The 22,609-nt window shown below is 48.6% G+C and overlaps 1 protein-coding gene across 7 annotated transcripts in view; it reads left to right on the top strand.

Annotated features, from left to right (window-relative positions):
• The window catches only part of SPATA13 (spermatogenesis associated 13), a 150,638-nt gene that overhangs the window by 107,653 nt on the left and 20,376 nt on the right, over positions 1–22,609 (top strand). For 6 of the 7 annotated variants that reach the window (XR_009611583.3, XM_060637513.3, XM_078446452.2 and 3 more), the window contains one exon: positions 22,449–22,585. Coding sequence is in view for 6 of the 7 variants with exons in the window: in XM_060637513.3 (XP_060493496.2) it covers positions 22,449–22,585 (137 nt within the window). In the remaining variant the exon portion in view is untranslated. Of the gene's footprint in view, positions 1–9,189; positions 9,592–22,448; positions 22,586–22,609 lie in introns of those variants that run through there. The other variant, XM_060637516.3, reaches the window with a different exon arrangement.

Below are 22,609 nucleotides of genomic sequence, written 5' to 3' on the forward strand. Positions count from 1 at the left end.
GCCCTGCAGGTAACAACGTGTGAAGGGTGAATGGGAGTTAGATTAGGTTTGTTGTCGGGGAAGGTATATTCCAGGCAGAGGGAACGGCGTTTGCGAAGGGTGGAAGCCAGAGAAGGGAGAGCACGTTTGAGAAACTGAGGTTGGGCTTGCCCAACAGAAACTTTCTCACCCCATCCACAGGCTTCTCAGACTCAGGGTGTTCTTCCGATTCAGACTGATGCCTGCAGGATCCTGAGGGCTTGCCTTGTTAGGCTACTCCTGCCTACTGTTTGAGTTATTTCCCTACCAGGAGTCAAGGGCATGCCTCCAAACCCACTTAAGGCAACTGTGTTTATTATTTTAATTCTAGATCTAACTTAGGTATATAGACAAGTGAAATGTAAGACTGAAGAGACTCACATGTATGAAAGCTAAATTGACTACTTAGTAGAGATTCAATAAAGGTGAATTGCCAAAAACTTATTTCCTGTCCGAATTACATGAGCATTGATAGCTGTAAAACGTGAAAAATCAAGACATCTGTACTCAGAAGTCTTCACGGGCATCTCTGGTTATTACTGTACTTTGAAGAAACCAAAACTGGAATCACAGTCGACACGTTCTGTGGTGACTTAGGCAAGAAAGAATGTGGACTTCCGGTCAGATGATCACACACCAAGACCTCTGGTCCTTTGTGATAACAAAGATGAATTCAGTTGCACTTTTAGGTGTTTTAAGTCAAGTTCATGGCGTGCGTGCATGCGTAGTGTTTTTGACTTGGGGCTTTCGTGCAGTCCGACCGTTCGCGAGGGGGGACCTCTTCAGTAGGTGTCCCAGCTATGGCAAAAGGTGAGGGAAGGATTGAAGTGTTGAGAGAGGAGTCTAGACTAGAGATCAGAGGCCAGGACCTGCCCATTAGGGCCTCCAGGTGAGGGGATTAGACTAGCCCAAGGGCAAGTAGGAGCCACTGGGGTTTTAAGTGGAGTGAGGTGATCAGATTGGCATTTTAGAGGCAGGGGCTGGCTAGACCGTGTCCTCTCTGGAGACCGGAAGAGTGTGTTGCTAGGTCAAGTGGCCTGAGCCCTGATCTCAGAACATGAACGTAGTCCCGGAGAAACGAAAACCTGGAGGTCAGGCCAGTTGGATGTTTTGGGTGCTGAGGAGTATAGGGTGATGGGGAGTGTAGGAGAAGAGCACATGCGTGGGGGGCCGGGTTCCGTCCCGGACACGTTGAATTGGAGGCACAGGTGGGACAGCTAAGTGATGTCCTCACCATGCCCTTCATCGTGAAGGTCTGATACTGAGGAGGGGGGAGCCAGGAGGGAAGTAAAGACGTGACAGTCGGCAGTAAATGAATGGCTGTTCTTCAGCTGTGGGAGGCAATGTTATCATCCGAGATGGGCGTGTGAAAAATGAGGAGACGATCAGCAACATCTGGGGACCAGTAAAGGAAAAAAAATCCACAAAGAAGATAGGAAAGGAATGGCCGGACAGGTCAGTGGTGTCCCAGATGTCAGAGGAAGACTGGCGTCAGGGACAGAGTGGTTAACACTGTCACATGTATCCAGAGTGAAGTTGGATACCCTGAAAAATACCCCTTGGATTAGCGGTGAGGAGGACCGAGCTGACCTTGATTGAAAAAGGCAGCTAGAGTTCACCAGGAGGGCAGAGCCAGAATGCTGCGAGAGGGCGCCTGCAAGGCCGTGGGGGATGTGAAGACTTTAAGTTTTAGTTAGCGCAGAGGCATTTTATCTGTTGTCTTTCTCATTTCTCCTAAATGCCGGGACTAATGAAAAGAACTTTTGTCTTGCTACCTTATTAAAAAATTATTTTGGCTTTACATTGCAGCATCTGAAAGCTCGTTGATACAGATGTGTCCATGTTTATTTTTACTAAATGTTTCTGAAAGGAATAGTAATATTAAATATGCACCACGAGTTCCATTCCTTGACTTAGGGTTATGAGGGTAATATCCCAACATTAAGGAGGCGGAGGAAATTTAAGCATAAGGGTTTATGCCATTTTAACTCTTGATTTTTTTAATTAAATAAGTTGTAGGAAAATAAGCAATTTTTTAGAAAAGTCTGCGATGAAGTTAGTAAACTTACTGAAACCCTTTGATGTATTCTTTTACTTGGCCAAAACAAAGAAAATACATTTTTTTCCTTTGCCTTAGTTTGTTGTTGTTGATCCTACTTCTGATTTGTTATTCTAATAATTGTTATGAAAGTTCATTTTCTCGTTGACAGATGTTTAGGTCCAAAAACAGATTTGAAGCCCAGTCCTCTGTTGACTAGCTATGTGACCTTAACCTCAAAGTCTTAATGTCCTCGTTTGTAAAAGGAAATATTAACGTTCTGTGCCCCACAGATGTGTGAGGATGACTCAGCGTGCAGTAGACATGTAGCAAATCTTAGCGTTCATGCAAAGAAATAGAGGACCTTACACAGGACAATGGCAGTGAGGACTGTCGGGCCATGTCTAGAGCCAGACCTCTGAGTCACTTACTCAACTGCACTAGGCAGCAGTTTAACCTTAGACAGCTCACTTCGTCCAAGAGTAAAGCCCTAGAGTACTGGGAGTCTTTATGGAACAGTATTCTGTTTAATTATGATCCAAATACGGGTTAAGCAAATTTCAAAGGCATACACTCCGGTTATTAGCAAAAGGAAAAACTCTGCTGAGTTTTTTTCTGTTGATTCTCTTGACCCAAGATTTCACGCATTATCTAAAGATGTCCCAAAGTATCACTCAGAGACTCCACTGAGCTTTTCATTAAAGCAGAAGAAAAAAAGAAAATAGCCGGCGTTAAGATGCGTGTGATGCCTTAAAATTATTATAGCCACACCATTACACTTTTTTGTCTGATCTCTTCTTGTTTGGATTATCTCTTTATGCATCTGCTTTTCAGAAGTTTTCTTTCAATAATGAATCAGAGAGGAAATACAGCATCAGATCTTGCTTGCTTCGCACCTATTGAGAGTAATTTGAACGGTTCTTGGGAGTGCAGGCTGGGGTATTGGTGATGTAGAGTTTGGTTGTCAGGTGCGGACGTCCTGAGTCCGGTCCAGGTCTCTTTTCCCTTCCCCGTCCTGCTTTTATACTCTACTACCAGGGGACACTAGGCTCTGCTTGTATTTATTTGTGAAACCAGATGACTCAGCTCACTTGTCTTTAGACACGTACTTGCAGTAAGAATGTTTTCCTGCCTGCTAACACCGAGCGCATTGAGATCACTCTCTTCGGACCATGCTGTGAGACAGTGTGGATTCCACAGTCAGAGGAATTTAGAAATTATTCCGTATACAGGAACAAGTATTACAAACATGGACAGCAGTGCCTTGAACCGTAGTGCCTGCATGTTTTTAGAGATGCCGTTAGCTCCAGTAGCAGTTATCTGAGCTGGCATTTCATGCCTTATCATTGCCTATCATCAAGAGTTTTTTTAAAGGAACATAGCGTTCTAGTCTCTGTCTCAGAAAAATCAAGTGTTTAACATTTTTCCAGCAAACCCTTGAAATTGTTATGATCTTAACAGTTAAAAAAACATTCTCAGTTCTAAAACTTAGATTTGTTTAAATTTCTCTAGAATGAAAAAAAAGTAAAATGTCTCAAAATATCATGTGTCTAATACAGGTTTCAGCAATTGGATTTTAAAAGTAAAAGAAAGAATATTAAAAGTCATGGAAGGAGAGCCAAGAAATCTAAACATCTAGCAGACAACCACACCGTGTCCGTACTCTGTTCATGTTCCTGTTCTTCCAGACGAATCCAAGGCTTAAAACTATTCAGGACTTTTTCCCTCACTCAGCTAAGCAGGATTTCAGTTGTAAGTAGGGTAGCTGGCACTCAGACCAGATCAGGTTGTCTTGAAAGCCCAGATTCCTGCCATTCTACTCCCTGTCTCCTGGTGCTGTGCTTTTCCATCACAAAACAAAACAAAAAAAAATGATTTTTTTTTATCTGCCCATTATACCTGTGTGTTGGCACTTAATTAAGACCATGCCCTAATAATTGCCTTTTATTGAAACAAAAGAAGAAAGTGAAATTCCTCTAGTATCTATTTTGCTCTTATAATGTTTGAAACATGCTCAGTCTTAAGGATGTGAAGACAAATACGTAAATACAGAAAAGACCTGAAATGTGTGCTAGGTCCTGAAGGATGAAAAATCCGCATGCTGCTTCCAGAAGACAGGAGAAGCAGAGGTCTTAAAATTAAGACGTTACCTTTACTTTTAAAGGGCAATTTGTTAGGGACATCTGGATGGCTCGGTTGGTTAAGCATCTGACTCTTGATTTCGGCTGAGGTCATGATCTCTTGGTTTGCGAGATCGAGCCCGTGTGAGAGCACAGAGCCTGCTTGGGATTATCTCTCTCTCTTTCTGCCTCTCCCCTGCTCACTGTCACGTGCGTGGGTTCTCTCTCTCTTTCTCAAATAAACTTAAGAAAAGAAAAAAAGAAAGGGCAATATTTTATTTGTTTCTCAGTGAGTCCAAATGTTGTAATAAACATTTACGCTGGGAACAGCGTCTTTTTTGGAGAGGTTGGGGCATGGAGTAGAGGCAAATGAGAGGGTTTATTTGAGGCACTGAGAACAAATTTTCCATCATCTTGCGTGTTCAAGTCTACATTACCCCAGATTAAAAAGCATTAGCTTTGAAGACACAAAGAGAGGCACGTTTTCTTCCTCTGTATTGTCAAGTGTGCACTGAATGGTTCTCACCCAGCATGTTCTTGTAACTCAGGCTCCATTTCCTGTGTGCTCTGTGTGACTGGGTCCTCCCCTTCTGTGGTGAGGAGTCTGGCTGCTGAATGATGTTTCGGTGAGATCTAAATTGAGCCTGCCTTAGCCGTACATGAGCAAACAGCATACTGAAACTGTTTGGAGCTGTACATCAGTATGTTCTAGAAAATGTTGTATGTTATGCTGGATGTCTGTTATATTTTTTTATATTTCTCTGGAAAATAGCATAACTTCTGTAAATTAATAATATTTCCTGTTTTTAATCCATTCAGAATAAAGGGATCACTCTGGATACTCGGTTATATATGCTAGTGGACAAGGGAGCATTGGTTTCAATAACTGATAGCAAATGGGCAAATTATTTCCTGTAAAGGAATCCCGCCTTCCAGCGTTAGGAACTGCAGCCCCATATCAGCAGTGGAGGAGAGCGAGTGAGTGTGTACCTAGAACGCATGCTGCATTACTCTTGATTCTGGGTAGTCGTTGCTCATACGGGAGTTTGGACCGTAGCTCGGTCCAGCCAGACGTAGGAACTTTCTTGGTTCTTGGCTGATGTGGCAGCCATCCTTGAGCCCATTTCCAAAATTGACAGTATTGTCGTGCCGAAGGGTAGTGTTACTCTGTCCTCTGGGGCCTCCTACTATTTTGTGCCTGTCCTGTAGCTCTTGGTAATAGGGCCGTATCTAAACCTTGGGGGGACATAAAGTTGCCGGGATGTCCCTAGTTTCAGAATACCTCTGCACCTGCAGGATGGCAGCTGCCTTGGTGAAGCAACGGCTGGGAACCTCTGAGTCGAAACCAATGCTGGTCAGCTTTCTGTACAAGTCAGGAGGTGGCCACATAAGAAAATCTGTACCATATAGTACTGAAAATAAAAAGACACCAGAAATTCAGAGCTAAATGGAACCTTAACAGCCATCGAGTCAATCTTGGAAAAGAGTCCTGGAGAAGCAAAGAGGAGACCACTGGTGTGAGTTTGAGGTCTCACTACTAATTTACCCCGACAGTTTTATGGCATTTCCTTTTCACGTATGTATGTGTGTGTGAATATCTATGGGTCTTAAGACCGCTTTGCCAAAAATCACCTTTATTTCTACATCCATACAACAAAAATCATCAGAACATGCCTTCTGTTTTCAACTTTTGTTTTATCTTCATTGATTTCTAAATATTTGATATTAATATATAATTTAAATTTCTCTACTGCCTTGTGGGACTGATCCCTTGCTTAATTCTTTTAGGGTTGCCAGTAATCAATGTTGGTAACGTCTCAGTCCTGATCACGTGATGTAGTGGAATCATATCCAAAGACAATAGATTAATGGGTGTGTTGGGACAGGGGTGGAGTTTAAGATTTTTTTCAACTATATTTAAGGTCTTTGTTGTAGTATTCTTATTGATCTTGTAAATATAGGCTTTAATCACTAAAAGAAAAATGTTAGGCTAAAAGTCAAACCTATGTATTTTTTCTTCCAAAAATATCTTAGAAGGGTTGTTGGGTCAGTGTCCTTTGATGAGATGCCTCATTTAAATACAGTTTTTGTTTGTTTACTTTTTCCCTTTTTTTGTCTTTATTTTGTTTTGAATGTGCAGTAAAGTAAGTTTACTTAGTATAAATGCCTTTAATTTAAGGTCTGAAAACTCCCAGGGATCTTAGTGTAATGCCTTGACCCCATTTCTGGATTTGGAAAGAGTCCTTGGGATATAAGAGCTGTCCTCTGTACAGTGAAAAGTGACAGTGGGCACACAGTCCCTTAGGACAATACCAAGGAAATACAGCCAAGAGATCTTTTTCTTTTTGACAGCTTGTAATTTTAACCAACCAACGAGACAAATGAACCCCAAATTTAAGGAAACAAAAACACTCTGGATTTTATTTGCCTCCTGCTGGAATTTAAACTTTGTTAGAAGGGATACCCATCAGAATTAATTCCAACTTTTCACCGCTTGCTATCTCCTTATTCAGCATTTTGCCTCTTTGTTCTAACTAAAACCACATCTACCCATTCATTCCATGGGCGTCATTAGTTTCTGAATAGATTTTTAAAAAAGCACGGTAGCATTCAAGATGTTGCCGCAGAGGAAAGAGTTTCTTGAATTGCCCGAAACAACACTTCTCAAACCTGAATGTTTATTGGAATGGCCCGGACCTTGTTAAAATGCAGATTCTGATTCCACAGATAGGGCTGGGGCCCAAGAGTCTTCCCTTCTAACCAGCTGCCAGGTCATGCCAGTGCTGTGGGTCCATGGACCACATGCGAGTAGCCAGGCCCTGGCACATTTTTTGGGAGGGTTAATAATACGTGTTACTATAAAAAGAGAATTTTGTGACCAAATAAGATGAGGAAAGTCTATGTTAAAGTAACACCGATGTCATTATTTGGACTTCTGGGAGCCTGTGGCTCCTAAGGTATCCTCGTACATTTCCGAGAGGTAGACATTTTTTTCGTGAACCATACTATGCAACTAGTATTCCTTGTGGCATATAGGAAATTTACTTATAGAGAGGGTCTGTTCTGAAAAACAATTGCAAAGAGTCTCTTGAGTTCGTAATTTAATTTAGTGCCTTCTTTTTATTTTTTTTTTAAACTTTTTTTTTTTTTAACATTTATTTATTTTTGAGACAGAGAGAGACAGAGCATGAATGGGAGAGGGTCAGAGAGAGAGGGAGACACAGAATCTGAAACAGGCTTCAGGCTCTGAGCAGTCAGCACAGAGCCTGACGCAGGGCTTGAACTCACGGACCGCGAGATCATGACCTGAGCTGAAGTCGGACGCTTAACCGACTGAGCCACCCAGGCGCCCCTAGTGCCTTCTTTTTAAAGAATGGAGAGGCCCTTTTGCATGAGCTACTTTATTAATCCTTTAAAAAATTTGACTCTCTTAAATCATTTTTTAAAAATGTTTGTTTATTTTGAGAGAGATAGAGTATGAGTGGGGGAAGGGCAGAGAGCAAGAGGGAGACAGAGATTCCCAAGGAGGCTCCACGCTGACAGACATGGAGCTCAAACCCACAAACCATGAGATCATGACCTCAGCCGAAATCAAGAGTCGGACGCTCAACCTATTGAGCCATCCAGGAGCCCCACTCATAAATCATTTTCTAAAAATATTTGCAATGGGAAGATTTGAAGCCAATCTGGTGTTTGTGTCTCTGTGTGTGTGTGTGTGTGTGTGTGTGTGTGTGTGTGTGTGTGTGTGTGTGTGTTGCGTGCATTTCACCTTTGTTGTGGATTATTGAAGCTGTGAGTTCCCCAGAAAATTTTCTTTAGCTGGATTTAAGGGTGGGATGCATCGAGTCAGTATAAATAGCCACAAATACTTAAGAACAGTCTACAATATGGCACATAGTCAACATGGATAATGTAACTAATCACATTATTTGCCTGGTGAGTTCATGCTGTGGATTCTATGGGGACTGGCACCTTTTGGTGGACCTCGGGCTTTTGGAGTTGTGGCAGCATGACTGGTGACATTTGCTAATTCCTAGTGCAGTGCCAGCAATGTTCTCAGCACTCTGTAAGATGTTCTCGGTAACCCTAAGGGGATTATTGGTGCCCCAGTCATACCCATTCTACAGACCAGAAACTGAACTCTTTAGAGACTTAGAAACTTTTCCTCATGTAGTTTGGTAGAGCAGATTTTAAACCCAGCTGCTCTGACCCCCATCAGTGTAAAACATGCATTTACTAACAAGCACTGTTATTTTTTTTAACCACCTTTTATTGAGGGATGACCATGTGATCACTACTTTGCATATATTATATCTCATTGTTCATCAAGTTAAAAAAGCAGTGTCTTCCTGTCATGAAGAAATTGAAGGAAGTGTATGTACTGTTTGTTAACGATCATTGTTTCACAATAAAAGAAAGACTTGCTCATTGTACATAACTTGGAAAATGGTGAAGAGTACGGGGAAATAAATGAGCTGTATGTCATCTAGAGAGATGCTTTAAGAAAAGCAGTTCTCTTCATTATTTAGGACATACATTTTATGTAGTGAAAGATGTACATATTACTCTCACATAGTAGGGTGTACACGTATTTACCTATATATTTTTTGAGCAAAATTCTTCCTTTAATGTGATTTCATCAATTACAGTTAACATCATGACTCAAATTTTTGTTATAAAATGCTAACTACATTTTTTAACTTAGCAACCTCCCTGCTTTTTTCCCTGTGAAATGGATACCTTTTTAAAAGCTCTCTGAGGGGCGCCTGGGTGGCTCCGTCGGTTAAGCGGCCGACTTCGGCTCAGGTCACGATCTCGTGGTCCGTGAGTTCGAGCTCCGCGTCGGGCTCTGGGCTGACAGCTCAGAGCCTGGAGCCTGCTTCAGATTCTGTGTCTCCCTCTCTCTGCCCCTCCCCCATTCATGCTCTGCCTCTCTCTGTCTCAAAAATAAACAAACGTTAAAAAAATTAAAAAAAAAAATAAAAGCTCTCTGAAAGTCCAACTTGGGCTTTGGGATTGTGATTAAAAGCAGCAAACACACTTCTACCTTCATTGACGGCCCTTGACCACACCTGCTAGGCTTGTGAGTGTGTGTGTGGGTTTGGTATGTGGAGGCTTTGCTTGAGTTTAGAACTTCCTCCCTGACGTCCGCGGGCCGCCTGGTGCCGCTGACCTTAGCAGCCCTGAGCAGCGAGCGAGCTGTCCGCTTCTAGGCAGGCTCCAGCCGGGAGTGTGCACAGCGTCAAAGCAGTGAATAAGCGATTTCTGCGGTTTCCGTAGCCGAGAGCCTGTGTGATTCTCCGTGATGCCCAGTCACACCCCGGTCCCGCTCTGAATGTGGCTGTTTTCCAAAGAGAAGGATGGTAGCTAGAGGGGAAATAGCAAGATTCTGGAGTCTGGAAAGCCTTCACATGGGTATGTGTGCGCAGAATGAATTATTATATCGTGCCAATGTTGCTGATTCCAGTCTGTTTCTGTCCAAGTTACAGTGCTTTCTGTCTGCTGCTGCTTGTCGGTGCGAGTGTGTCTGAAAGCTCATTCGTCCTAGTGCAGCGTCTGAGGGCACTCTTAATTGTGGATGTAGTAAATCAAAGAAAGAAAGGCTTTGTTTATGGTATAGCAGTTCGTGTGAAATAGACAAAAAGAAGCAAGCGTCCTGGATGAGTTATGGCTCTGGTTTTTATCGTTCTGGTTTTTGCTCGTATTACGTGAAATTGGGAGCTTATTGTTGGGCTGTCTGTAAAAATGTTCCTTGCTAACTTGGGGCGTGTAAGGCTACGAATTGATTTCTGAGAAAGACTGTTTACTGTTTTCAAAAGTGATAATGCCCCATGTTCTGTGACTGCACTCTGTTCTCCCTCTTTTTGGTATTTTTGTGAATGTTGTCAACTAAAGCAGTTCCTACTTAAATGTGAAGGAACTGTGGTACTCTCACACTAGAAAGTTACAGATTGTAGTCTTTAAAAGGAGTAAGAAAAAACCAAGAATTTTAGCCATCTGCTACGATGTGGATACAATAGGATGCTTTTGAAAGTCTTGCCTCTGTTTTTGCCTGAAATCAATGCCAGTAACTCAGCATGGAATGGAAGAATTGTGGTTGACAGCTCGAAGGCAGCCTCGGGCCTCGCTGGGGCAAGACCATTGGAGTTTGTGCTTCGTCTCGTTGTGATGGGTTTTCTGTGCTGGCTCAGAGCAGACAGGGATGTGGTTATGGCTTCTATGTCTGGAGATTAAAAAAAAACAAGACCAACCGTGTACTCTGCTTCACCAAAAAGCTGCCCACTGATCACTGCATTCAGAGCACAGACCTGCCTACCAGTTGGCCGTGCTTGTCAGCTTGAGCAGCCGGGCACCACGGTCCCATGCCTGACATGGCCCAAGGGGGCTGGAGTAGAGACCAGAGGGGAGCTGGCCGCCCCCCCTCCTCCTGAGCACCAGTGGGTGCATCTGTGTGTTTGTTCCAGCCAAGCCAGCCAAGCCATCGCGTGGGAGAGCAGAGGCGGCCGGGCGGTCAGTGATGGGAGCCCCTGCTGTCCCCTGCTCCTCCTCCCAGCATTCCTCCACTCCCCGGGCAAGATTCCCAGCCCTTCTTCCCACACTCATGCAAAGGCCAAGGGAAGGCCTGACCCAGCCTCTCGCTTTGGGTGGAATGCTCTCGATGTAGCTGAAGAGAGGCAGCGGGGCAGAATCTTCAGTGCAAGGCTCTGCACCCTCCCCCCCCCCCCCCCCCCCCCCCCCCCGCCTGTGTTCCACTGGGGCTCCTTCGCTCCTGCCCTACCTCCACAGGTGGCTCTGTTCCTTTGACGAGCCTGACCGCAAAGAAAAGGAAGGAACTCTCTCTAACTGGGAACGCCAGTTCTGTAGAAATTGTCTCTTTTCCTGCTCTGAATGTTTACTGGTTCAGTGTTCCAAAGACTTCTTCATATACTCAGAATACTATGCGTGTGTGTGTGTGTGCAGGAAATGATAGCAAACACAGTATTTAGTCAACTTTAAATGATATGCCAGCATAAGATAAAGTATGGAGTTTGCTAAATTGTGGGTTCTATTTTATTTGAGCACCCTGATTGGTCAGGGGCCAGGGGAGGGGCGGGGGGACCCTGAGGGACAGCCTGATGACTCTCCTCTCTGGAGGAAGCTCCTGCCCGGGACAGGCAGGGGGAAGGTGGGTGCTGGGGAGGATGGGCCACCAGGTCGTGGTCCTGTCCACGTGAGCTCAGTGAGGCCAGCACTGTGGCAGGTGTGTAGCAAGATTGTTTTAGAGCCAGACAGACCTGGGTTTGAATTCCAGCCCCACCATTTGGGAGCAGATACTTAACCTCTTTAAGCCACAATTTCCTGCTCTATAAATGAACAGTAATAATTCCAAGATGCTTATCAGGCTTGACTGAGATGATTTATAGTAAGTGTTTAGCGCAGTGCCTGGTACACGCTAAGAGTTCATTCCAAGGATGTGGTGAAACCAGGCAGGTTCCTGCTCAGGATTTGTGCAGCCAGCCAAGAAGCAGCCGTCAGGAGCTGGCAGGGGTGGTGAGACCTAGCCCAGAGAGCTGTTGGGGGGGTAGGTAGCCAAGTGGGGGAGAGGAGCCCAGGACAGATCCACAGGTGGCAGCGTGGGGAGCCCTGGTCAGAACCAGAAACCCCAGGAGAAGCCGCAGCTTGCTAAGAGGACTCCCGGGAACAAGCCAGAAGTAAAAGCTGAGGGGTCGCGGTGAGACGGTGAGAAACGCAGAGCCTGAATCCCACATCTGAATTGGAGACAGGACAGAGGGCGAGCTTCCAGAACAGGCGGAAGCTGAGGACTCTCCAGCCGCTGTGTTCTCAGGAGAGAGTGGAGGGGAGACGTCGGGGGCGTCGTCTTGGCCCAGACCCTCATATCTGAGGGCTCTAAATACCCACTTTACGGATGAGCACAGGCGGACTTTTTTCTTAATGAGATAGGGCATATGTGACACAACTCTAGGGCAAGTTTTGACTTTAGATTGAGAAGCGGAAAGAGGATTCACGGGTAGTTTAAAGCAAAATTCACGAAACCGTTGGTAGAAACAAAATGCACTGTCGGGGGTTTGGTGTAAATGAAGCTCCGTTGTGGTGTAACTTGTTCCCGTCACCGTCCTGGGCAGCAGAAGTCAGCAGTGGTCCCAAGTTGAATCCACACAGAGAACTGTATGCTGGGAGAATTACTTTCGAAAGACCCGTAGACGTTATAAAAGGTTTGCAGTGAAGGTCAGCATGTCCGTTTCTGGGATCCTGCTTGATCTTCCTGTCGATATGTTTAAAAGGCTCGAAAATACTACTTATGGAAAATGGGTTCCAAGTCTAGATTAGGCACAAAAGTGACTTTCATGACAATAACATTCTAAATTCTAGATACGAAAGATATTTCAAGGCTTTCATCCAGTCAAGTGACACTGACTAGTATGCATGTTTCTTTTCCCTAAAGAAAGTTAGTTCCCTGGGATAGGGGTTGGGCAGGGATAGACACATGAAGAGCAAACTAGAGTGTTGTAGCTAAACAGCTAAAATACAACTGTGTAAACGTGATGAATATTTTAGGAGGTGAGCTACCGTGCTTCTAGAGTATCACAGGCAGAGACTTACTGCGGGGGTCAGGGAATAATAGGAAAAAACTCTTGGAACCCATCACCAAGAAGTGGGAGCCGAGCAGCCTCAAAGGATGAGTCCGAATTCGATTGGCTCTTTGGGTGGGAATGCTGTTCCAGGTGGAGAGGTCAGCATGGACAAAGGGATTTTGTCCTTTTTTGTCAATACAGGGAACATTCAGGGGTACAAAGTAGCCAAAGCAGAGGTTTTCCCAACCAGTGAGATCCGAGCCCGTTGCCCTCCAAATCGCGTCTTGCTGTGTGGCTAGGCAACAGAACACATAGGTCCTAGAGCAGATCTCTGCGTGCGGGTTTAAGTAAGTCTGGCCTTAATTCCCGTGGGTCCCACATTTAGCCAGACGTCAGAATCACTCAGTGTGCTTTTCGAAATGGATTCTCGGCAAACAGCTCCACTCTCCTTGAGAACTTGGTTCCATGGTCCAGCGTAGCACAGGAATCTTTATTCTAATACACATTCCCCATGTGATTGGGTGCCATCCACGCTGGGTGTGTGGGGGCCACTGAAGACGAATGGCCCTGGAAGTGGTGTACCATGTTTTGGCGTTGAAGGGCAGGGCCCCCCCGGGGCCTAGGTCATTTCCTCTCTGTGCATCTCTGTGGCTCGAGAGTCACTCCGGGTGCTCAGGCTTTTGGCCCAAACAGCAGTGGCTTTGTAAGAGCTGCTCACAGCCCTGAGCTGAGTGCAAGCTGCCTGCCTGGCTCCCTCCCTTGTGTTGGCCATTTCCGTTTCTAACATGGGAAGTGAGACTGGCTTATCTCAAACCTGAGGAAGTCTGAGTGACCAGCAGGAGGTTTGCTAAAATATATGTCTGTAACAGATGATTCTAAGTGCAGGAATTTCCCTGCAGTCAGTCCAGTTTGGTGAGGGGAAATCCTCATGGAGCAGCCGCACGGGCAGGAAGAGGGACGCCCGGTAGGTACTCCGTGTTGGGAGTCAGGACATCGTGACGACAGCTAACGTGCGAATGACTCCATGCCACGTGCCTCATTGTGAAGCCCGCTGTGTTCGTTCTTCCCTTCCTTTTATTTGACAAAACCCTTCACCTGCTCCCCGCCATCTGCCCTCCCCACGAACCCGTGAGACACAAGAGGGGTGCCATTTTTCTCAGTTGCGGAAGAGAAAGCGAAGACTCAGACAGCTCAGGGCCTTTTTCTGTGTGGTCTTGCTGGACCCAAACCAAGGTCTTTGGACTCCCAGACCAATCTGCAATTCATCACTCTGCTCAAAAGCCCTTAAACACGTAAAACTAAGCCAAGTGGGAGCAGACATGTTGCGGGTCCCGACAAAGGCTCCTACCAGGACACAGGCCTGTTTTCTGTGTGTGTAAATCAGACTTCTGTGGGAAATCCTTATCCTTTGGTGCATGTTACAAAGTAAAGTTTTCCATTGTTGGTGATACTTGATATTTCCTGTCATAACAAATTCACCTTTGGAGTCGGTGGCCAGGTTTCGTCCCTTCACCAGCGTAAAGTCTGAGTTCAGACAGAGGAATGTTTTCCTGAGGAATGTGGAAGCTGTTTATTGTTGGCCTTTTTTCAAAAAAATCTTATGTCATCCCTAATTGTATCGTCTCTAATTGTATTTGCAACGGTCCTGCTGACTTAAAAATAGTCTGTGCTCTATGACTTTGTGGCTCTGTCCAGTTGTTCTTGAAGCTGCCTCTGGCCAGGCTGCAAATGTGGCCCGGGGATGTTTCCTCAGGCAGCTGCTGCAGCCTGGAGAGGTGACCAGTTCCTTCAGGAAGTAAGCAGGCGTTTGGAGGGGAGAGAATTCAGAGCTGAATCCGAAGATCTGACTGTATAAGCAGAGCCACGGGAAGGAGGGGGCCCACGTGCAGTGCCTCGGTGACCCCAGATAACAGCAGCCTTTCCAGAAGGATGCTGACGATTCAACGAGAACGTTAAAAAATCATTTTATGCAGGTTTAGAATATTTACATATATTTACTCTATGGAAAGAGGTGTGTGGTTGTTTCAGAATTGGCCCTGGCCAGAGGTATGTGCCAAAACTCCGTAGGCAGAGCTTTTAGGTGATAAAGGAGGTTCTCCTTCGGTTTGACCACACCTGTAAGAAGTGCTATGGAATGAGAACACCCCATCTCTGCTCTCGTATTATATCTAGGGCTTTGGGGTTTTAAATGATTTTTTAAATGTTTATTTATTTTGAGGAGGAGAGAGAACCTGAGCAGGGCGGGGCAGAGAGAGAGAGAGAGAGACAGAAAGAGAATCCCAAGCAGGCTCCTTGCTGTCAGCACAGAACCCAACGCAGGGCTCCAACCCATGAACCGTGAGATCATACCTGAGCGGAAACCCAGAGCCGGACAGTGAACCGACTGAGCCACCCAGGCGCCCCGTGGGCTTTGGGGTTTTAAAAGTGATTTTCATTCTCAACAGTCTTTGCTGTGTGCTTACAGGATTGTTTTCAAAAAATGGCTTTTCCACACCTATATATTCAACAGAAGAGATACATTTGGCAAGGATGTGGGGACACTGGAACCCCGTGCACTGTTGTTGAGAATATACAGTGGTACAGCCACTATGGAAAACAGGATGGGAGTTCGAAAAAGGTTAAAATGGAATTACCGCCTAACCCAGCGATCCCACTTCTGGGTATATATCCAAAAGAAGTCAAAGCAGTATCTCAAAGAGACATTTGCATACCCACGCTCATCGCAGCATTACTTCCAAGAGCCAAGAGCTGGGAGCAACCCGAGTGTCCGTCAGTAGGTGCACGGGTGTAGAAAACACAGTGTATGTGTACAATGGAATATTGTTCCATCTTTAAAAGGAAGGAAGTTCTGATACGTTCCGCTACACAGGTGAACCCTGTGGACATTGTGCTAAGTGAAATTAAGCAAGCTACAAAAGGGCCAATAGTGTATGACTCCACTTACAATGAAGTATCTAAAGTAGTCCAAATCAAAGAAACAGAAAGTGGGAAGGTGGCTGCCAAGGAAGGGGGGAGAATCCGTTATTGGTGGGTATAAGGTTGAGGTTTTGCAAGATGAAAAAGTTCTGGAGATCTGTTTACAACAATGTGAATACACTTAATAATATTGAACTGTACCCTTAAAATGGCCAAGATGGCTAATTTAATGGTGCGTGGTTTCTTACCACAATATAGAAAGGGAGAAAGGAAGACACTGAATGTACTCTTATTACTAGAACATATTTATTTCTCCTAATGGTGCCGAGGTACATGTTGAGAATTTATAGCAGCTCCCCATCATGCAAAATTCCCCTAAATAGACAGCCATTATGACTAACCTTCATCTGTAGTTGAAGATTTTGAAGGCGGTAAGTTAAATGAGACCACGTTCACCTGGTGAGGAGGTGCTCCCGCAGCGTGAAGAAACCTGCGGTCCACTTGGGCGGTGGTGCAGACCTGTCTGTGCACAGGCCTGCCCGGCGAGGTGGCTGTGGGCTTTGGTGCGCAGTAAGTGACGAGGTGGCTTATGCAGAGTGGGGCCAGATCACGGGAGAGTTTTGGCAGGATGCAGTTGTTAAGTCCTGTGTGGTTTCTAGTGAACGTGATGAAACCAGTGCTTCCAGAAGTTTACCCTAGGTGAGTCATGGGAATAAAAGGTACAGCATAAGGAATATCGTGATGCTGTGATAGTGCTGTGTGGGAGCAGATGGTAGCTACACGTGCGAGCACAGCACAGTGTTGGCGAATGGCTGTTGCACACCTCGAACTTAAGTAACATCGTGTGTCGACTCTACGTAAAGAAGGAGGGGCGCCTTGGTGGCTCGGTCGGTTAAGCGTCCGACTTCGGCTCAGGTCACGATCTCACAGTTTGTGAGTTCGAGCCCCACATCGGGCTCTGTGCAGACAGCTCAGAGCCTGGAGCCTCCCGTGGATTCTGTGCGTCCCTCTCTGTCTGCTCCTCCTGTGGTCATGCTCTGTCTCTCAAAAAATAAATAAAACATTAAAGAAAGAGAGAGAAAGAGGAAGGAAGGAAGGAAGGAAAAAAAGAAAAGGTACCAACAAAAAAAGAAGTTGTTCTTGGAAGTGATACATAGGATGGCTGGTGGGGATGGAAATCAGGAAGCCCAGCGTGTGTACCCTGCTTCGGACCCGACTCCGGGTAGCCCAGTTAAATAGTTAAAAGTTCTTGGACCCTTAGTTTACTCGTCAGCAAATTGCAGTTCAGTTAAACAATTTTTGAGTGCCTTTTCTCTGCCAGGTATTATGCTAGGTGCCAGGGATACAAAAATAGACTCTGTCCCTTTCCTAAAGGAAGTTAGGGTCTCCAAAGGGAAACACGCATGTAAATACAGTACGTGTGCACAGATACAGCATCGAACTGTAGGACTAAAATCCCTCCCATCTGGACAGCAGACACTGAAAAATCCAACTCCATAAGATGTGTGTAAATTATAGGACAGAAACAGGAGTCATCGACTTAGAAGGGACTTGCGGGTCAGGAAAGGAAAAGGATAAAACAAAATCAGATCACTGCAGACCCAGGTGGGGACGGGGATCAGGAGTGGGAAGAAAAGGTAGTCACGAGGAGCAGGGGCTGGGTGAACCTTGCCATGCTCCAGAATGATTTAGAAGTACTAAAATTGGGGCGGGAAGCCATTTTTACTATCTGTCCAGTATTTTTGTCTCGTCACTGATAACAGAGGTAGTCCTGGCAGGGGTGGTAACACCAGTGAGTGGGAGCTGATGACGTTGGCTTGGTCCCCACTGCACACGCCATGTCGTATTGGGACTTGAGTTCGCTTGTCTGGAAGTTGGGGAGATTAGTACCTGCCACACAGCATCGCCATGAGGATTGTATGAGCTGAGTCCCGCCAAGCAATAACCCTGTGCCTGGCCTCACGTTGTGAGGCCGAGGCGAAGAACCTGGTACTTCTGTAATACTTTTCAGTTTACAGAAGGCTTTCCTGCATCACCGTTTCGCTTGAGGCTCACAGCAAGGTAATAACAGCAACTGGTTGAGGATTGACAAACGACCCTGTGAGATGGGTATTACTGTCTTTCTCTGACCATTTGGGTGGGTGAAAAAAATGAGAAAGAAACTTTACCAAGGACTCGAAACTATTAAGAAAGAAACCAAATCATTTTTATGCAGCACTGTTACTTGAAGCCAAGTCTGTCTGACCCAAAGGCCTGCTCTTAGACTGTATGTTGGTGTATTTCCATCCATCCGTCCGTCCGTCCCTCCCTCCAGCGAATACATAGTGAGTGCCTGTGTGTGCCAGGCAGTGGTCCAGATACTAGAAATACAGTTAAGAACAAAGCAGACGAAATCACTGCCTTCACGTAGCTTACGTTTTAGTTGGAGACACAAGACAGCAGACAAAGCGTGTTAGATGGTGAGAAATGCCGTGCAGAAAAATGAATCGGGAAAGCAGATCGGGGCCGGAGAGAGTGGAGGTTTTGAGTGCGCCGGTCAGGGAAGGACTTGCCTGAGTGCTTGCGTGAGGATGCCGGGTGCAGGGAACAGCACACCCCGAGGAGGGAGACCCTGGCTACGAAGCGGGCAGCCAGCAGAGCCACCGCCGGTGACAGGGCTGGGAGGCGCAGAGTGCGTTTGGGGTAGGAGGCCGTCTTCGGGGACTTGGGCTTTCCCCCGACGGCTTGGAGCATTGGAGTGACAGGATGGTCGTGGCTTCTTTGGTGAGAATCCTAGCACGTGGCGAGGGGCTGCTGGAGCGAGCTCACGGGAGAGCAGTGGGAACTGAGCAGGTTCTGGATGCTTTCCGAAGCGAGCGTCGGGGTTTGCTGAGGAGCTGGACAGGGGATGTGTGAGGCAGAAGAGCAAGAACGCCTCTGGAGAGAGGACATGTAAAAACTTACTCCCGTCGTACAGATGAGAAAACTGAGGTTGAAAGAGGGTAAACGAGGTCATTGAGCTCGACGGTTAGTAAAGCTAGTACCTTCATTCGCCCAGATTATTTTTGCTCCACACCCCTTAGGCTTTCCCTCCTGCCACAGGCCGCCTGGCATACCCCACTTACCCCTGGAAGTCTGAGTCAGCTGACCCCAGGGCCTAGCACCATCTTGTTTCCACAGTCATTAGTAAACACTAACCCATGCTGGTGACACTGTCACTGTTGAAATCTTTCTCATGGTGCCCCTCAGTCAGGATGGTGTTCTGAGTGTTTACGATGGCAACCCAGAGGTCATTCAGTGGATGAAGGTCCTTACCTGTGTCGAGACAACTTTATCCCGCTACCTCTTGGGGAAGTTTAGCATTCTTTCGACGGGATCCCTTTGTCACTAGACTCCTGTAAATTGTGCATTTGTACATAACCATCATTGGCCTTTGTTGTTGCTTTTTTCCCCTCTTACTGATTTTCATGGCAATAGCCAGATCAGACGGTAAGAATTCTCCCCGGTAAACATTCTTCAGTGGGTCTTTGAGGGGAAGAGTGTCGTTTTCAGGGCTTTGCCGTGGGCAGGAGGCCCAGGCACCTTTATTTTACTGTATTTCACTCCTTTTGGCTCAGCCACGGCCGAAATGTGATCGGGAGAAATGCCATTGGTGCCAGGCTGTGGCAGGTCGGTGTTGGCTGAAGTCTGCAGCTCCTGCCGCTTTGGCCCCCTTGAAGACCGAGGGCTCGCACGTACCTTCCTCCCTGACCAGGGGCATTAGAGCATTTCAGCCGTTGCGGAAGGTAGTTGTTGGGCGTCATGGTCTGGCGGCTGCTCCCAGGGCTCCGGGTAGAGACGGCTTGGCGCTTTAGTGTGGTTTTCCGTAGTCTAATGAGAAAGACTCACGCGTGTGCAGAAAGTTTATATTTGCTTCGTTAAGACCTTCTCCCTCCACCCACCCCCCAAATACACACACCGGCAAAGTGCCCTAGACCCGGTGACCCCAGGTCCTCTGCCCGCAAGCCCTCTGACCACCGCCTGGGACGCAGAAGTCACCACGCGGCATCCAGATCCCCACCCTCACCCCCGGCACCACCAGCATTGCACTCCGGAGAGAAGCCCCGGGGACAGAAGGTCCTGCTGTGTGGCGTGTCCGCCCGCTGGGACGGACGCATGCTCGCAGGGCCGCCGGCCGCCGCCTGCACGCCCCTCACCTGGGCCGCCTGCACTGCCGCCAGCCGGGCCGCCAGCTACGGTCCGCCGGGCTTCTGGACTTGGTGGGCGGGTCCAGGGACGCTCCGCCCCTGCGTCCGTTCGCCCTCGAGGCTGCTCACTCGCACGTCCCCCTCTCGGATGCAGGCCGCCGCGTCGCCGGAACCGGGCTGAGCATGGGGACAGGGAGGGGCGCGGAGTGGGAGAGGGTGGTCGGCGCCCGGCACCCCCGGCCTCAGAGCCCCAACTCGCCGCAGAGTCGCCCTCTCGTTCCGAGCTCCCGCCCTGCCACCCGGTGTGCCGCCCCGGGCGTGGGGACGCCACCTCCCGCCCGCCGTCCTGGCGGGACAGAGAGAGGCCGCCCCGTGGCCGCGAGTCGCCAGGCACCCGCTGCCGTAAAAGTCAGCTGAGCGGGGCTCGAAGAAGGGGTGACTGCAGCTGGGCCGTGGGGGCTCCCGCGTTCCGAGGGGGGGGGGGGGCACCCCAGGCCATGAGAAGGCAGCCGTAAAGCACGGGCCCCCGTGGAGACCCGGCCTGTCGGGCGTCGTGGAGAGGCGCGGCGTCCCGCACCCGGGCGAGGGGGTGGGCGTCAGGGAGGAGGGGCCGCTCGCCCTCCGTCGTGCCCCCATCTGCTCCCGTGCTCCCTGAGCCTCCCTCGTTTCCGTCACTTGGCCTGAATCCGTCGTCATGATCGCGGGCCCGTCCGTGCCCTGAGAGGAGAGCTTCGGACCCCAGCGCGCGAGGTGTGCCCCGGGGCCAACCCCCGCAGTGTGGCTCGGCGCCCGTTGCTGCCAGTCGTTCTCGATAGTTATCGCGGGTTGAGGGTAAGACTTCGAGGCTCTGTTCCCAAGGTGTGTTTCCGCCAAAAAGGTGTTCACCGCGACAGCGTGGCCGAGGTGACGGGAGGGAAGCGCGGGGCCTGGTGTGCCGCGCTCGGGCCGTGGCCTCGGCCGGGTGGGCTGTGGAGCCCCGGAAATGCCGCCGGGCGGTGGGAGGCGACGCCGGTTGGCAGGCTTCGCACAAAGCACGGAACAGGAGCTATCTCATTAAAGAAGAGACAGACAGACAGTTGCTTGGAGAGAACACCTGCCCCCGGAGGGTAGTTACCGGCAATCCGGACTCGCGAGTCCCTGGACGAGGCCAGAGCAGACGGCGCGCTCCCACCGCCGCCCCGAACCGGCCTTCGTCCTTCGCTCCACGCTGGCTGCTCGGACTCTGCGTTCTTGGTACTGCCGCCGGTAACGGGGGATCCTCCAGATCATCGCGGACTTCGTCCTCTCTGTTGCTCCCTCGTCGTCGGCCCAGCCTCCGCAGACGACACCCTTCGTGGCCCTTCCCCTGGTGCGGCTGCTCGGCCGCTGGCTCCAGCCCGCCCACCGCCTCCGCCTCCCGCGGTTTCCCGGCCCCGCCTCCGCCCCGCCCCTCCCTCCGCCAGTGTCGCCCAGCGTCGTCCTCGCCCCGGCTCCCGCCTCGTCCCGGCGAAACCCTCCCTGGTGAGGCCCGCCCGGGAATCAAGGGCGCCGGGCACTTGACACGCATCCCCTCACCTCATTCTCCAGAAAGAAAGAAAACGCTTTGTACAGCTGGGGGGGGGGGGGGGGGGTGGTGGTGTGAAGCTCAAGGAGTAAGTTGCGGGCTCCCGTGCCCGCGGAGGGGCAGGGCTGCGACTCAGACCGGACCGTAGGACTCGGAAACCTGTTCTCTGTCCGTGGTGTCGGGGCCTCCCTTCGACCCCTGTGCCTTCCTTTCTCAGAATCCTGAAGGAGCCACCCCCCTGCCTACCGTAGCACTCGAAGCTCCCCCTCCCTTGCTTTTCCAGTCTCCTCTTCTGTCAGAGGGACCGGTGTCCGTGTACCACGTGCTTCAGATCGAGCCACGTTTTGCTCTCGGTCAAGAGCCACCTCGAAGAGCCCGCTGCTGCTTGCGCAAGGTCTTTCCCGTTCTCTTCACAAGGAACGTTCTCTCTCTGCGATTCCCTCTGCCGGATGACAGATTAATTAGCCACCAGGAGACCACGTCACTGCCCCGGGGCGGGGGGTGGGGATCTGAATGCCAAGCTGGGCGGTCCCAAGCGCTCTACCCGTCCTTAAAAGGTCTTTGTCTCTTTTTTGGCAAAGGTGCGGTACCTAATTCCTGACTCCGATACTGTGAGTTCGAGCCCTTTCACGTTGTAGGCACTTGGAGCGAACGCCTGCGGGTCTCCGCTTAGGACACCGTCAACACCTTTTCATTTTAGTAGCACCACTGCCTCGCAGGTGAAAGACGGAGGCAGAACACCTTGTGGATATTTTTTATGTCTCCTTTGGAGCACAAGTTGCCAGCCAGATGACACACAGTTCACTCACCATCCTCACCCGCAAAGTAATGCCGTGTGTTAGCGCTGGCAGTGCCCTCTGAGCCGTCCTCGTCCCCACTTCCCGTAACCCTCGACCGCAGCTCTTGGCACAGCGTCTACTTGGAGATTCATAGATCTATACACATCTTCCCATGATTTCTCTTTCTGGGGAAGACACGAATGATTACTTCCCCTTGGGAGTAATGATCTCAGAGGTCATTTAGTGTGCCTTAGCCGTGTTTTTTAAACCGTAAACCGTGCCATTTCTTCCTCAGTCTCTTCAGATGGAGGTACCGAGTCCTCTGCCTTAGTGGATGACAACGGCAGCGAGGAGGATTACAGCTATGAAGACATCTGTCAGGCCAACCCCAGATACCTCCAGCCGGGCGGGGAACAGCTGGCCATCAACGAGGTACTGGAATCGCACACAACGATG

This window comes from Panthera onca, chromosome A1, assembly GCF_046562875.1.
Source record: "Panthera onca isolate mPanOnc1 chromosome A1, mPanOnc1 haplotype 2, whole genome shotgun sequence".
Lineage (NCBI taxonomy): Eukaryota > Metazoa > Chordata > Mammalia > Carnivora > Felidae > Panthera > Panthera onca.